This window comes from Crotalus tigris, unplaced genomic scaffold (genome assembly GCF_016545835.1).
Source record: "Crotalus tigris isolate CLP2741 ecotype Arizona unplaced genomic scaffold, ASM1654583v1 scf7180000019004.2909048, whole genome shotgun sequence".
Classification (NCBI taxonomy): Eukaryota; Metazoa; Chordata; class Lepidosauria; order Squamata; family Viperidae; genus Crotalus; species Crotalus tigris.
This window is the reverse complement of record NW_024097319.1, coordinates 1,446,701-1,461,989: the sequence shown is the minus strand read 5'-3', so window position 1 is coordinate 1,461,989 and position 15,289 is coordinate 1,446,701. Positions and strand designations below refer to the sequence as shown.

General features: G+C 37.4%; 1 protein-coding gene across 4 annotated transcripts in view; it reads right to left on the bottom strand.

Annotated features, from left to right (window-relative positions):
* ELK3 (ETS transcription factor ELK3) overlaps positions 1–15,289 on the bottom strand; it is a 50,854-nt gene that overhangs the window by 6,588 nt on the left and 28,977 nt on the right. For all 4 annotated transcript variants that reach the window (XM_039358140.1, XM_039358139.1, XM_039358141.1 and 1 more), the window contains 2 exons: positions 13,846–14,640; positions 3,685–3,807 (listed from right to left, as the gene is read on the bottom strand). In XM_039358140.1, the coding sequence (XP_039214074.1) occupies positions 3,685–3,807; positions 13,846–14,640 (918 nt within the window). The remainder of the gene's footprint in view (positions 1–3,684; positions 3,808–13,845; positions 14,641–15,289) is intronic.

Here is a 15,289-nt window from a genome sequence, read left to right as displayed (position 1 = left end):
TATATACTACAGTGTTCCATAGGCAGAAGTTTCACTTCTGGAAATACAGGGAATATGGCTGAAGGAGTGCATCTCTAGCAACTCATTTAAAAGACACTCCCAAATTCCTTTTACAAACAAAATAAAGGACTCTGATTCATTGTAGAGATTTGCCCAGTAAGTTGGAGCTTACTTGCTGAGCCAACTGACAATTTTGTAAATTGCTACAATTTCTCTATCCCTTGACACATCCAAGCTTTGTATTTGACATGCTATGTCAGAGAGTTGGCTCCTTAAAAGAGCTCCTTTTCCTTTTGTGCCCTCCCAGATACGAAGGATTCTACAGGGTTTCTCTCAAGTCATTTACTGCAGCTATAAGGTAAATACTAAGGAAACAATTAAGTGCATGAATTTAAATGGAGAACTGAGTTTAAGGTGTTGATGAATTTCAACTGTATTTTCTTGCTATTATTTCCACCTTTGTTGCTTGGTAAACTGCAGCTCTGAACAAGTCTCTCATTATCCTAATGACACAACAAACTTTTACATCCAGAATGAGTTATAATTACAATCTGCAGAGGCTCTGCCAATTAACCTGAGCCATTGATGTTAGTTGGCTGCAGCAAAATCACCTCTACTTACTATGCTGGGAAACGAAAGTAGTTTTACCTGTACATCAGCTCAAAAGAAATGGATTCAGCAGGTAGTATCTGTGACAAAATAATATGTCTTTGTTTTTTGAAACAACACTATACATTTTTGAGAAGAGCTTCAGGGATAAAGTTGAGGGAGCAGATGACAGGGGAAGTGATACCATTTGTCACTTCCCTTGATAGTTTCTTGGCTACTTTTGAAAAGCCAAGCATGTAGAGTGAGCAAAGCAAGTTCTAAGGGTGGTAGAAACTTGGATCTCCTTTTCGTCCTTCATCGGGGTGGATGAATTTACATTTCAGGGCACTTACCCACTGCTAATTAAATAAGGCTATCTTGGTAGTTTATACTATTATTTCAATTCTTCAAGCTTTGTATGAAGATGGGCGGGGAGGCTTAAAATTCTCCTGTAATCGTATTTCATTTTTGAAAATACTGATTTAAAAGGAGAGGTCTGATTTTCCCTTTGTTTCTTTCCAGCTCTGTGTTCAGAGACAAAAAAACCGTAAAAGAAACAAGCTACTTCTGCTAAAGCTTTGGTATCTCAGTCCAAAAAAGCTTCTTCTCAATTGTTATAAGAAACAAAGTTCATGACCAACTAACTTGTTTTTTTATTGAATCCAATGAATTTCTTAGAGCCTTGGTTGCCATAATAGTTAATTCAGACAACAGGTCTCCAGAATAACTATTAATTCCTGCGTACTGGTATCATATGATAAAAGAAGCCTTGAACAAATGGGCAACTGTGTTAGTGAATCACAGCTGCCACAAGCTAAGACACTGTCACTGCTCTCTCCGTCACTTCTGCCCTATCCTTCCATCAGTCTTATCTGCAGGGGGCAGTAAAAAAAAATCAAGATGGCAGCCGTGGAAGTGCAGTTAAAATGCCTCTCTACATTGTATGCACACAAGGGAATGAACTTGCTCTTGCAAGCACCATCTTGACTCTTTTGATCACCCCTGCAGATGGCACTATTCTCCATTAAGTGTCTTATCCCTATTCAGACAATGTAATTGAGTGGGCAAGTTTATGGTCTTTGCACTCTGGTGAGTACAATCACCTACCAGAGTAAATCACATTTTATTTTAGTTCAGTTAAATCTCTATGAACTCATTCACATATCATATTGACACGGCTGTGACCTTGGCCTTTCTTGCAACCATACAATAGCCATTTGCTTGCTATAACACAGATATGTCAAAAACAAGGCCCAGGGGCCAGATGCAGTCCGCGAAGTGGTTTCATGTGGCCCGTGAAGCCATCCTGGAAACAGTGAGGGAATGGCCCCCATTGCCTTGGCCCTGGCCCAGGCCAGCTGGGAGCCAATGTACAATTTTGTGGTGGCCATCTATATTTTTTTTTATTGAGAATTTTTAAAGTTTTACAATAAAATACTCCCCCCTCCCTCCCACCCCATCACCCTCCCCCCTCCTTCCCAGAGCCGAATACAGGGTTAAAAACAACAAAAAACATACAACTTAAATGAACATCAAACAATTATACATACATCCAAAAAACAAAACTTTAAATACTTTAACTCCAGTACATAAAAGCAAAGATTCTAACCATTACTCTTAAACATAGATTATTCAAAAGCTAAGTAATACTTTCTAATCTCATATTTATTCTGTATAAAATTCACCCATCTTTTCCACACCAAAATATATTTCTCTTGCGATTGATCTTTCAGATAAGCCGAAATTTTTGCCATTTCAGATAAATAAGAAACTTTAAGAAACCATTCTTCTAAAGTAGGCAAAGAGTCCTTCTTCCAATATTGCCCAATCAGCAACCTTGCCGCTGTAATTAAATTCAACATTAGAATAATTTCTTTATCAGGTGGCTATCTATATTGAAATGCATTCAGTCTTAGCTCCACAAGGCTGTCTGGAAACGGTGAGGAACCAGCCCCTGCTGTGTCGGCCCCGCCCCCTGGGTACATGCTGGGGAGGTGTCACCCTTTGTGAGGAATAAAGAAATGCACCATCGCCTGGAAGTGGCCAGCAAATGGCCCTCACCTACTTCACATATCTGGCTTGATGGGCTCCGGGGGAGGGGTTTCAGCAGGCAGTGAGGTTCCTCCAATGGACCATGCCTTGGCACTTGCCCCAATCCCACCCCCTTCTGCCAGAGATCCTCAGATCTGTCCCACTCCTGACCAGGCCCCCACAGGCACCCTTGATGCGAACGATGTAGAGCTGGCCATGCCCACCCAATAGGCCACACCCACTCCATCCACACCCATCCAGTAGGCCACACCCGCCCAGTAGGCCACACACCCCCAAGGGCAACCGCAATGCTGATGTGGTGCTCAATGAAATTGAGTTTGACACTCCTGCTATAACAGATCCAGAACCCCTTGATCACTTTTAGGAACCACCTATGGCAGCTGTTAGTCACTGCTATGTTTTTTGTTTTCCTCTTGTCAGGCAAGTACACCCAAGAGGGCAAATTCATATGCTGATACAGTTTTACACTGATACTTTTCTCCTTTTTGATAGAGATTAAAAGAGCATGCCTTCGCCCATCTAGCTGTCATATCCTTGAAACTGATAGTAGTTTTTCTAATACAATGTTCAATGCCTATTGAATAAAGATTTCAGTTTCAGATAAGGCATACTAACCTTCTGAGCAATCATCAAAATTCTTTGTGGTCTTTTTTATAGATCTCATTATATATGTACTCAATAGACAGACTTGCCAACAATTTTTTTTATCTCATTTACAATGAAATATGGCAGCTGATGTTTTATCAGGAAAGTACTCTGATGTGTACACTATACTATCCGCAGATTAGCTCCTAATTCATTTACCAGCAATATAATGAACATTTTTTGGACCAGAACCATTTTTACCGGAACACTGATGTCCTTCTCTCCTGGTTTCAGAGAAGCTGTGTATGTTTATCCAAGCATAATCACAGTTTATAATATGTCTCACCCTAACCTGAAGCTCTTGTTTCTTGAGCAAAGGTGTAACTGTTACATATTTCCTATATCTGTTTTTTGTTCCCAATGGCAAAGATTAATCTGAGACAACATGCACCAACTTACCTGGAATAAGGTGTTTGGTCCCTGCAGTCTGGCAGGACTCAATGGAGCAATAGGACTGAGACTGCTCCAAAAGTGAATGCTAGAAAGCAGTGGACTTGGGGTCAACAGTAATCCATTTGGAGTCTACAAGACAAAACACACTAGCTTAGTCATCTATTGATAAATATTGCTATAGGGAGGCTGATATGCCATTAATTTTCTCACTTCTATCATAGCTTTTTCAGTATTGCTTACATTCTGTTTTCTAATGTACATTTTGAATGGGATAGGTAGAGTCATTATTCTAATGTACTGTGTTTTCTTAGTATCAGTGCATCAGTTCTAATGGAATACTGTCTAGTGTTTCTGTGGAACATGACTGATGAAGGTATAGCTCAGTGGTGGCGAACCTATGGCACATGTGCCAGAGGAGGCACTCAGAGCCCTCTCTGTGGGCACACACGCCGTCACCCCAGCCCCGCCTCCCCCGTGGCCCCTCCTCACCAGCAGCCCCCCTGGAGGAGAATCCCCCCAAGCAGCGCAGCCATGGCAGCCAGACAGCGGGGACAAGACACTGCACTCGCGCCCCATCACACAGATGATGCTGCAGGGCGTGGGTGGAGTGCGTGGCTGCCATGGTGCTGCTAGGCTGCCTGGGCGATCTGCAGCAGGCCTTGGAGGTGGTGGTGGCCCTGTGGGAGGACAGGGTGGGGGCAGAACAGGGATGGGCTGTGGGCAGGGATGAAGTGGGGGTGGGCAGGGGGCAGGGCCCATTTTGGGGCACTCAGTCTCTAAAAGGCTTGCCATCACTGGTATAGCTAGATTCAAAACAGCACTCTTTCAATCATAAAACAGCTATTTTATACCGCACTCCAGATTATTGAAGTCATCCAAATTTAACTACTATTTATTCTATAATATACATTGGAAACAGCTACCCATTGTTCCTCTTTAATTCCCTGCGCCAGAGTATATCAATAACCTTGAAAATGTGGGTTGTGTTCATAAAGTTGTTAAATAAATTCCCAGCTTGTTTTCTCTTCTCTACAATGTTTGATTTTATGCATTAGGTAGATCATATTCACACTATGCCACAAGTTGGTGAATGCACACATGTACTGGTTTTACCTCACTCCTCCACAGACCACTTTTTAACTGGTGTCTCAGACATAAGTTATTTAAACTCAAAAGTGACTTCCAACCTGAATCATCTTCACTTGAAGGTTACAGTATATTTGAGGTTTGTGGTAAATTAGAGAATCCAGATAAGAAATTCAAGATGTAAACAACATGGTAACCCTGATTTTAGACAAGCCTTCTGAGTTTGGATTAATTTATAGTGTTTATAACTATTTTTATACATTAAATATGGGGTGACGGTTGGACTAGTCACCAAAAGAATGAGGTTCCCACCATCAGCTATGGTAGTGGCACCTCAACTGTAGAGCACATAAGACAGATAAAGGCTGATTCCTATTTTTCTCTGATTCATCACTCAATAAAGAGTATGATGGGTCTTCAAGCTTTTATTGCTATATAATATTTTGTTCTCAAAAATGTAATGCTAATTTCAAATTTTATTGAATAATCTTACCTACTTTTTTTGTTTCAATGTAAGTTTCAATTATTTTTGTTTCCATTATTGTTGGAACCTGGCAGGCAAATGTTGGGATGTAATCAAGCAAATACATTCATCCATTAGTTGAGCGTTTGAAAGTCAACCTTATATATACCTATCCAAAATATGTCCTATTAAGTTCAGTATGGCTTATCGCAAACAGTTGGACAGAGGTGTCAAACTTCAGTCCAACTCAGCCTGTATGGATCTTCTTCTATTTGTTAAGTGCTATTTTCAACAGAATGACTCAAAAAAAAAAAAAAAAAAAGCTGAGATTTCTCTTGCAAACAACCCACAGCTTTGAAAGCAACTGTCAGGTCATTTATTTTTACAAGAACTGCAAACTCTCAGTCTTTTGTACCTAAAATAACCATGTTCCCTTTTTTAGTACCATAGAGTGAATTGATTATTGATCAGTATTAAACTCTTCTATTGAAGCTTTTAGCATTGCCAGAACTTAGTTCTGAAGTGGCTAATCAGCAAAATGTCTAATTCCTTATGTTGTCCATAGCACTTGAAGAGCCTTTAAACCAAAAAAACGCCAATACAGAATATCAGAACTCCAGTCTAATCATTAAGAGGGTTAATCCTGAAAGAGGGATTCCTACAATATTTGAAATTTTCACATTTTCCATGAGGTCAGTTTATGTATTATTAATACTTGGTAAAATTAGAAAATCTATATAAAATTGACAGGGATTTCAAGGGACAGTTCTCAAGGTTTCAAAATATAAAGTGATTCTCAGAACAAGATCTGGTTCCTATATGAATTGGTTGAAGCAATCACATCAAAAGGAGAAGTATCAAGAAGTGCAGAAACAAGACCAAGTTGAAATTCACCAAGCTTTGTTGGGAATTATGAAGCTGTATGGGAATTGTACCACTTGGATTCTTCGTACGGAATGAGGTACCTTGCCTTGATGTTTATGAAATATTATCCTTAACTGTACAGTTAGAATTTGAGTTGACCATATTGAATTTGAATTGACTCATATAATTACATATGAGTTTTTAATCCAGTATGTAAACAGTGAAAGTTGCAAACTTGTACTTATTTCTATATATTTTGAGGTTCTGGAAAAATAAAAATGACAACCAGCGCTGGAGGAGTTGTAAATACTGCCTGTCTGACACTTGTCCTGATATTTTTGAAAAGCTGGTTATATTAAAAACCAATGAGACTGGAGGTGCTTACATTTTTTATAATCTTTTCTTGAATTTTACAGTGTTTCTTCATTTTCTGCATACCTTTGATATCAATGCCTTTCTTCCTTCCAGAATTATAAGTCCCAAATTATATTTGCCATGATACAGAACCTCTGAAATGACTTTACATCAGTTTTGTATTGAGGGTTCTGAAAGTGCCCTCATGCAGTATGCCTGCTGACTAATATTTATCCAGGGAGAACTGATCAAAAATAGGATCTTTGTGCTGCTTTCTTTCCTCTGTTCTGTTAAGATATGCTGGCTAAATATACCTTAACAGAAGGGGAGAAAAAAGTTGCACATGCATCCTATTTTTGATCAGTTCTGTGTGGGTAAATATCAATCAGCAAGTGCAATATAATAAGATTGTCAAAAAATTCTTATTATGTCAGAAAACAACCAATAAGCTATAATCCGATATATTTGTGTGTGCCACTAAGTCAGTATTGAGTTCTGATGACTGCTTGGGCAAGTCCCTGCAGTTTTTTTGTCAAGATTTCAGAAGTGGTTTGCCATTGCCTCTTTCCTAGGGCTAAGAGAAAGTCACTAGCCAAGGTCACTCAACTGGGCTTTGTGCTTAAGGCAGAACTGGAACTCATGATCTCTTTCTAACATGGTGCCTTAACCCCCTCACCAAACTGGCTCTCTATAGTCAGATATAGATATAGATAGATAGAAATGTGTGATAATATCAGTGTGTTTTTATTCATTCACTTCCTCTTATCCACTGGAAATTACTATGGGGCAGGGTCCACATTACCACCTAGAGTTTGAAGAAAAAGCATCTATGGGAAAAGCCAGATGACTGCAATAAAGTGATCTCCAGTCTTTGTACTGTCAGAAAAATATGCTATCCTCATTTACCCAAGCCCTATTCTACTGAAATAAGAAGGATGGTAACTTGGGTTATCTTTACCATTTTAATATTAGACAAATTAAAGAAAGTGACTGCAAAATTATGAATGTTCTCCCCCTTCACTTTTCCTCTCTCCATGTATTGACTGCCAGTAGGAAAACAACTACTAATCACTCTCCCTGATGTGGGGGGGGGGGTCAGACAAGTGTAGAAAATGATTGGAACAATTTGCTTAATCACCCATCAATTTGTTGAACAAACCAACTGAAGGCACAGAAGAGTTCCACAAATGCCACCCATGTTCAGCATTCCAAAAGGATTAAACTTGAGTAGAAAGTAATCAGGCTGATAGGGATACATGGTGGGAGAGTATCAGTAATGAATGAGACCTACCCTCAACTGAAAGGGAATGGAAGCGGTGGTGGCAAAGAGCTACAGCCAACAGTACCAAGAAGTAGCCCACTAAGTACACAAGGCAACAATATGCATTCCTCCCTCAGAAACCAAAACAAACAAAACAAAAAAATAGAATCAGTAAAAAGTACAATCATGCAAATCAGTAAAAGTAGTGGAAAAAACTTCAGTGTACTCGTTAATAAGAATGCACAGTCCAGTTCTTTAAGCAGGAGGATAATGCTCATTCCAAAGAGTGCTAAGCCAAAGCAAATAAGGAGCAGCATTAGATATTGGAAAGTTCAAGGCAGGCATAATGGTAGTAAGCTCCAGTCTCTTTTTTCTAGCTCATATCAAAATGGATGTAGCTGGCAATGGCCAGCAACTGGAGGAAAGGCAGTGTGGTATGCCTTCAGCAGCCTAAAGTGGTCAGTTGTAGCTGTCAGATCCTAGCCTCTAACTACACTATCAATGAAGCATGCTAAACTGTATTCATGGCAAAAACTGAGTTGGATGAAGAGGGAAAGTGCTACTTTAAAACTGAAACAGATGATTTAAGTGATTTCAGGTACAACCTGAAAAATGAGACAAAGGTAACATAAGGAAGGCATGTCTTAACAACAGTTACTGATGCATATACGTTATCATGTTAAGGGATGTTGACTTAAGTACAGCAGCTGGGGGAGTTGCCTTCAGTGATCAAGATTTCTAAAGCCTTCCTATGTCTTCCTATGTTAAAAGTAAGCAAATATTATTGCTAGTTTTATGTGAATTAAACGTTGTTTACTTCTGGCTCTAATACATCCATTCTATCTCTTTTCCTGATGTTATATGGCATTTCTCTGCATCCTTATCATTTTCCCATCCTCTCATTCCCTTGACTGCAATTAACAAATAATATATTATTGGAGAAGCAAAGAAAGAACAATCCCATTTCCACCTTAATCCAAAACAGTACTGTTTGCTGCAATGGCCTATTTATTCATGGTTTTGATAAAGTGAAATTCAGAATGGTTTTTAATTAAGTGAGGTAAATTGAGAAAACCATTTAGGCTCATAGCCACTAAAATTGGATCTCCTCATTTTCTTGAACCAAAATTGTTCCCAGGGCTTTGAAGCAATGAAAAGAATGAATTCTAGCATGTGCCTTTATGTAAAATCACTGAGAGCTCCATCAATACCACTTGTCACCCATATTGTTTATAGGTGCTAAATTTATGTCCTAAATCACATCTTCAGGCAATGAAGTCAATAACTACTACGTTACAGAATTATCTCTCCCATGCACACATATCAACCTACTTTCAGTTTGTGTACTGACATTTTGCATTTATCCTCAGCGTAGCCTGGGCCTAATCTTTTAGAAACACCAAGAAAGTGTTTCTCTGACTATTTGCCTGATTAAATTTCTATGACTGGCACTATATGTTGTGCTAAATTCCACAAAGTATAATTGGGCACAGGTGCATAAGAATAGACTGGAAATATCTTGTCAAGATTGCAGTATTTGTTTAAACCAGGGTTGGTTCTGTGACTGAATGGACAACATAAAGCTTTTGTAAAAGGACAATATAGGAAAAGAAGGCTTGCAATTGCCCAGCACCATCCTCTTTTTGGAAACAAAAGGAAAATCCAATGCTTAGTTTGGAGAACACATATTTTTCAGTTCCAGGCCAATTCCCAGTCAGAAGAGCAAAAACAGGAGCAGAGCAAAATAAAGCTCATTTGATCCTCAGTGCAAAAGGGAGAAGCAGTCTTTACCCTTATGGAGTCAGCCTTTCTTGTTTTCTGAACATCCTCAAGCCATTTTCTGATTAAATAAAACAGTCTGAGCTAAACATGTTAATTGGTATTTTGCTTGAGTGAGGCTTAGTGCCAGCAGAATACAAAGGGTTATTAATCTGCAGAGAGTCCCAGTCACCAACTGGCCAGAGAAAAAAAACAAAACTTGTTCTTACATATTCACTGTAGACAAATCTTGCTATGAAGATACATTTTTGCAGGTCCTGATGTGGAATGGTTAATTTTGGTTTCTCTCTGGTAGGGCCCACTTTGCAACTTTCCCTGGACTTGAAGCAAGTCCTGATTTTAAAGGGAGTTAAAAATATACTTATTCATGTAGTCCTTTTCAAGTGTTTTTAAGCATTATATTTTTTGATTTAATATCTTACTGTCTTTGTGTGTTATTTGGAGATGTTAAAGAGAGGGAACATATACATTTTCTAAATAAATAAAAGATATTTCTCTCTGGTGATAGTGATTCCTTCTGGATATGTTAAGCTATATCAGCTTGCAAATGGAGTATCAACTATTGGTTCTTTTGTCCTTGATGACTACTTTATACCAAGAATTCTGCCAAATATTGCTCTATTCTTTAAAGACTTCAACTTCAAAACACGTTACCATTACAGAGTATCATACATCTGACTAAGCCCCTAACAACAGCTTTTATCACTTCATGGAAATCAGCAGGCTGGGCTGTTTTCATGAAGAGCAGAAAGATGCTAAGCTAATACAAAGTCTGAAACAGTTCTTCCAAATAATTTTTAAATGTGCAACCCCAATAAGAAACTTTAGAAGATCTCATATAATCCAAAATAGATGTTCACAGTATAATGACTAAGACTCAAAGAAAACTGCACATCTCTAAATAATGCAGAATCTCTAGACAATCCTATCTGAACTCCTGCAGAGTTGTTGCTGGTCTGTAAACAAATTAATTAGACAGGCATAATTCAGTAATTTCTAGATATATTTATTTAGCCAGTTAAGAGATAGGCATATGGGTAATGAATGCAACACATGGAAAGCCCCTTTCTAAAATCAAATAGTTGAAAATAGCAATTTAATTTTCTACATCTGGATTTTGAAGTTGAAAGAAGCTTAATAGTCCCTCTGTGAAAGATATAAAATCTGCTTAATAAGAGAAATCATATTTTATGAGTACATATATGTAATGCAAGGTATTAGAAAAGTAAACCAGACATCCTTTGGCATATACAGCTGGGGTTTGATCTAATATTTCCTTATATTTCTTTGCTAGTATTTTGAGTTCACATTTCACATATATTAAATCAATTCAAGTTATTTAGATTAATTTCAATTCCTGTTTTTATCATCTTTTATAATCCTTGTCACAACTGTGATCAATTTATTCTTGTTTTTACTGACCTGGTATCTTTCAAATGTAGAACACAATTCTTACTTTTAGCCATGCTGTCTGGGCTCTGTGATTGAACATATTTGGAATTACCAAGCTGGGGAAGTGGATTTATTCTGTTTGGCTGGGGAATAGTAGAAGAATATTGCCAAAACACTGCTACAACAACATGGTTGTGATATTGCTTCTCTTTTGAAAATTCTCCCCAAAGAAATTCCTGTAATGCCTATAGTATTAATTTTACCAATACATATTTGCTGCTGCTCTGACTTTTTATATCATTTTGTAATATTTTTATTCATAATAACTATATTTGATTGTATTGGTAAGCACAAGTACAGAGAATATCTCATCCACAGACCAGGAACATTGCATGGATTTATATATTATCTGCCTGTTTATTTCCTAAGTCACCTGTTTTCTCCAGGTAGGAAAAATCACTTATCTATAGCTGGGATAGGATGACTTAATTCTGCCCTTCCCAAAATGCTGGAATTCACCTCCTTTGCTAAATTGATCTTCCTCCCATTGGCTCTGATTGTTCAACATTTAACATTTCTAACAGGAGATAAATACTGGATGTCCATTGTCTTTTTTACTTTTAAGTGATCTGTCTGTCTGTCTGTCTGTCTGTCACTACGATGATATTTTCTCTAAATTCTGCCCAAATAAGCCTTGGAATTGTTTAGACTTCCAGTTTGCCAACGCAGCCACCATGGACGTTTAGAAGGCAAGCTCCGTCTTCCACATCCAGTTTCACTTTGCTGGGGGACCTTGGAAAGGGTCAAAAGTCGCCCTGTAGGGGCCACCAGCAAGGAGGGGATCCCCGCTTGATCGGGGGAGGGCAGTAGCCCTCCAAACCAGCGGACAAAAGACTGGCCATAGAAATATGACTCATCACTAGGCTGCAGACAGCCGAAGTCACATTCACCATCAGGCAACTATAAAGCAGCGCGGAAGAGACTGGGTGAGATCTACCTCTCTTAAATCCTAAGTATCTTTTTCACCTGCATAAGCTGTTCAAAGTACTTTCCCCCCTGTGGAGAGGGAAGGGAGATTCTATCCCTACCTCTAATAACAGCGGTGACTGACTATCCAGGGGAGTTTTAAAAGGTTGCAAGAATAACTCCTAATTGGAATTTTATTTTTTTTTTAAGTTTGTGGACTAAAAGATTTTTTATTCTTACTGAAGATCTGGGTTTTTACTTACAAAAAAGAAGTAAAATTGAAAAGATTATAAAAATTTTGGACTTAAAAGAAAACTTTAAATGGTATGGGCAACATCTTGTGGCTAAATCTGGTATTACAACTTGTTATTGGTTAAAAGAGACTTGGCCAGCCCAGCCCAGACTATAGATAAGACTTTTGTAACCTTGAGATATCAGCTGTGAGAAGCCCAGCTGTATTCTATACTAAGTGACAATTTTTTTTGCATTCTCTGATTGTAAAGTTTTTAACCGAATACACAACTAAGAGAATATGGATGAAGATCAGGAACAGATTCTCTTTATGTTGAAAGCAATCTATGAAACTATTCTTACAGCTACTGATGAAATAAGAAGTTACAGAAAAGAACAAGATGTCAGCCCAGATATACGAACTCAAACTTTGATCACAACTAAAAAATCAACTACACAGAATATAGTAGAAAAAGTGGAACAATTAAATATTATGACAGAAGATTCAACTGATCAACAAATACAGTTAACTGAAAACTCAGAAAAGGGACTGACAACATGGAAAAGGAAAAAGATTTCCTATATAAATCAGAAGAAACCTGAGGATCAAGAAGAAGAACAGACTGAAGAGAAGATAAACAGTTCAGGACAACTACATCGAGTTGGAAAAATAGAGAGACAATTTGTTAGTCCTCTCAAAAAAATGGCAACTGGATGGCTTTTCCTACATCAAACAATATACATAATAACACAGGGAGATTTATTTGATGACTCAAAAGCAGGAAATGGAAGACAATTTGGCAAAGAAAGAAAGCTAGAATAAGGCTGAAGAAAATTGGAGCTTTGACTTATCAGTGAGAATTAAAATAGAACATACTCAAATAGATAAGATGTGCACTTTGAATACTAGATATTGTTATGAATCTAGATAAAGACTTGGAAGTATAAATATTAACAGTTAAATTTGAACATTGATTTGCTTATAAAGGTTAAATGTAAAGGTAATTAAGATATATATAAGCTAAAAACCTATTGATGAATGTAATAAATATGTTTTTACTTAGTGGTATTAATAAAAATTACTAGCTTAAATATGAGATAGTAGATATTAAGAGAAAAAGAGAGGAAGTATTAAATATTGAAATAAGAGAAATTTTGGTTACTAATTTTAAGATATTTGGAAATTACCAGAAAATAAGAATGTTATATTATTAATTAGTTGATGTAAGATGGTGAGAATTCAAATAGATAAGACATGTATCCTGAACATTAGATCTTGTGATGAATTGTGATAAAGGGAATTGGGGTTATTTAAAACTTGGACATTATAAAACATTAAATTTAAATATTAATGAGAAACTAAAAATTGGGAAAAGCTCATTAGGACATTGTCTAAAAAGATTGAATGTTAAAATATCTAGGATATGTATAAACTAAAAATTATTGTTAATTTTTAAAGTTATTTTTATTTAATCAATATAATAAGAATTGTATTAAAATATGAGACAGTAAATACCAAGGGGAAAAGAGAGGAAATATTTAATGTAATAGTTTGATATTTGTACTAAAGATATTTGTAATTAAATTATTGATCAACTTAGCCGCCATGTTGCTTTTCAAATATTTAAATGTAAAACTAGAAAATCAATAAATTTTCTTTTTAAAAAAGCCTTGGAATTGTTTTATGGTTCTAAATCAATAACTACAAAGTATGGGTTGTGGTAGAAAATTTTGAGAATTATAGCTAGGAATTCAAAGGCATCTGCCTTACCTGTGCGGTGAAGAAAGCAGGAGTCAAGGATCCTGAGGGAAGCGCGGGGCTATTGAGGGCAATAGAGCCGAGATCAGTACTTGAAAGAACCATTGGAGGTGCAGAGATTTCTAAGCCTTTGGGTTTCTTAGCCTTTGGAGGAAGAGAAGGAGATTTTATTTTGGATCCTGAAGAAAGATTCAGTGGCTCAAGAGAATCTGAATCCTGGCAAGTAGACTCCAAATAGATATTTCTGTGTTCTGAAGAAAGGGGTGAATTAGGTGACAGAGATGGTGATCGAGAAGAAGCTGATGAAGCTGAAGATACGCTAGTTATGCTGGGTAACATTAAGGATGATATTTTTGCAGAGACAGAGGATGCTAAAAATGTAGACGCATTTGCTGCTTCAGATGTAGATGGCAATGACACAACAGGCCTCATGACTTGTTTGTCTGTTTTGTTTGTCACAAATCTAATAACAGTCCGGACTTCTTCCAGAGGTGTGGCTTCTTCCAATTTTTCTTCTATCTTTTCGGTTTTAATTTGCTTGAGAGTTTCTGGCTGATTTTGTAAGGAATTGATGGTGAAAGATGAGTACAACCCTGAATGAATGTATTCGTTGCGGCTTGTGCCTTTCAAGACTGGGAGGCCATGCTTATGCTGTTCTCTGCTCTCCAGAGGTATCTTGCAGTCGCTGTCCTGCAGCAAAAGGCTTTCCCTGCTGATTTCCACAGCATGAGGATCCATCTTTAAGATTTCCGGGAAAGAAACAAACTTGTACACAAACTTCTGACCAATCACCTTCTTGATAATGTTCTGCACAAAATATCAAAGCAGGTATGAAAGAATAGTGTAAGTGATTTGACAAAGTAGTACAAGTGACTGACTAAAGAAAAGGCCCCAAGTTCAATCCTGGCACCTCTGGATAAAAATAGTGGAAGAATGAGATTGTCACAGACTTCCAAAAGCTGTTGTTAATTCAATCACCAGCACCGGGCTTTATAGTCAAAATGATTTAACGCAAGATTTGATAAATTTAGTTACTAACAGCTCTTCACAGAAAATTCAGGGATTTTCACCCTTTCTCCTGTATTTTCCCCTTTCTTTTCTAACTTTCCAAAACATAATTTTTAATATACTCAAATACTGTTCTTTCTTTTTAAGCTGTATGCAACATTGTCTTTTCTTAATACCCAGGACTATTATACTTTTTTAATGTAGTCATTCTATATTCCATCCTTAGCAATTTGCCTAAAGCGATATATTGGATGGGCACCATTTTAATTGCCCCTAAAATGCTCTTAAAAGAAACCGAAGACATTACAGGATTATAATACAGGTAGTCCTTGATTTAAGACCACAATTGAGCCCCAAATTTACATTGCTAAGTGAGAAATTTTTTAACTGAGATTTGCTCCATTTTACAACTTTTCTTGCCACATTTGTGAAGTGAATCACTGCAATT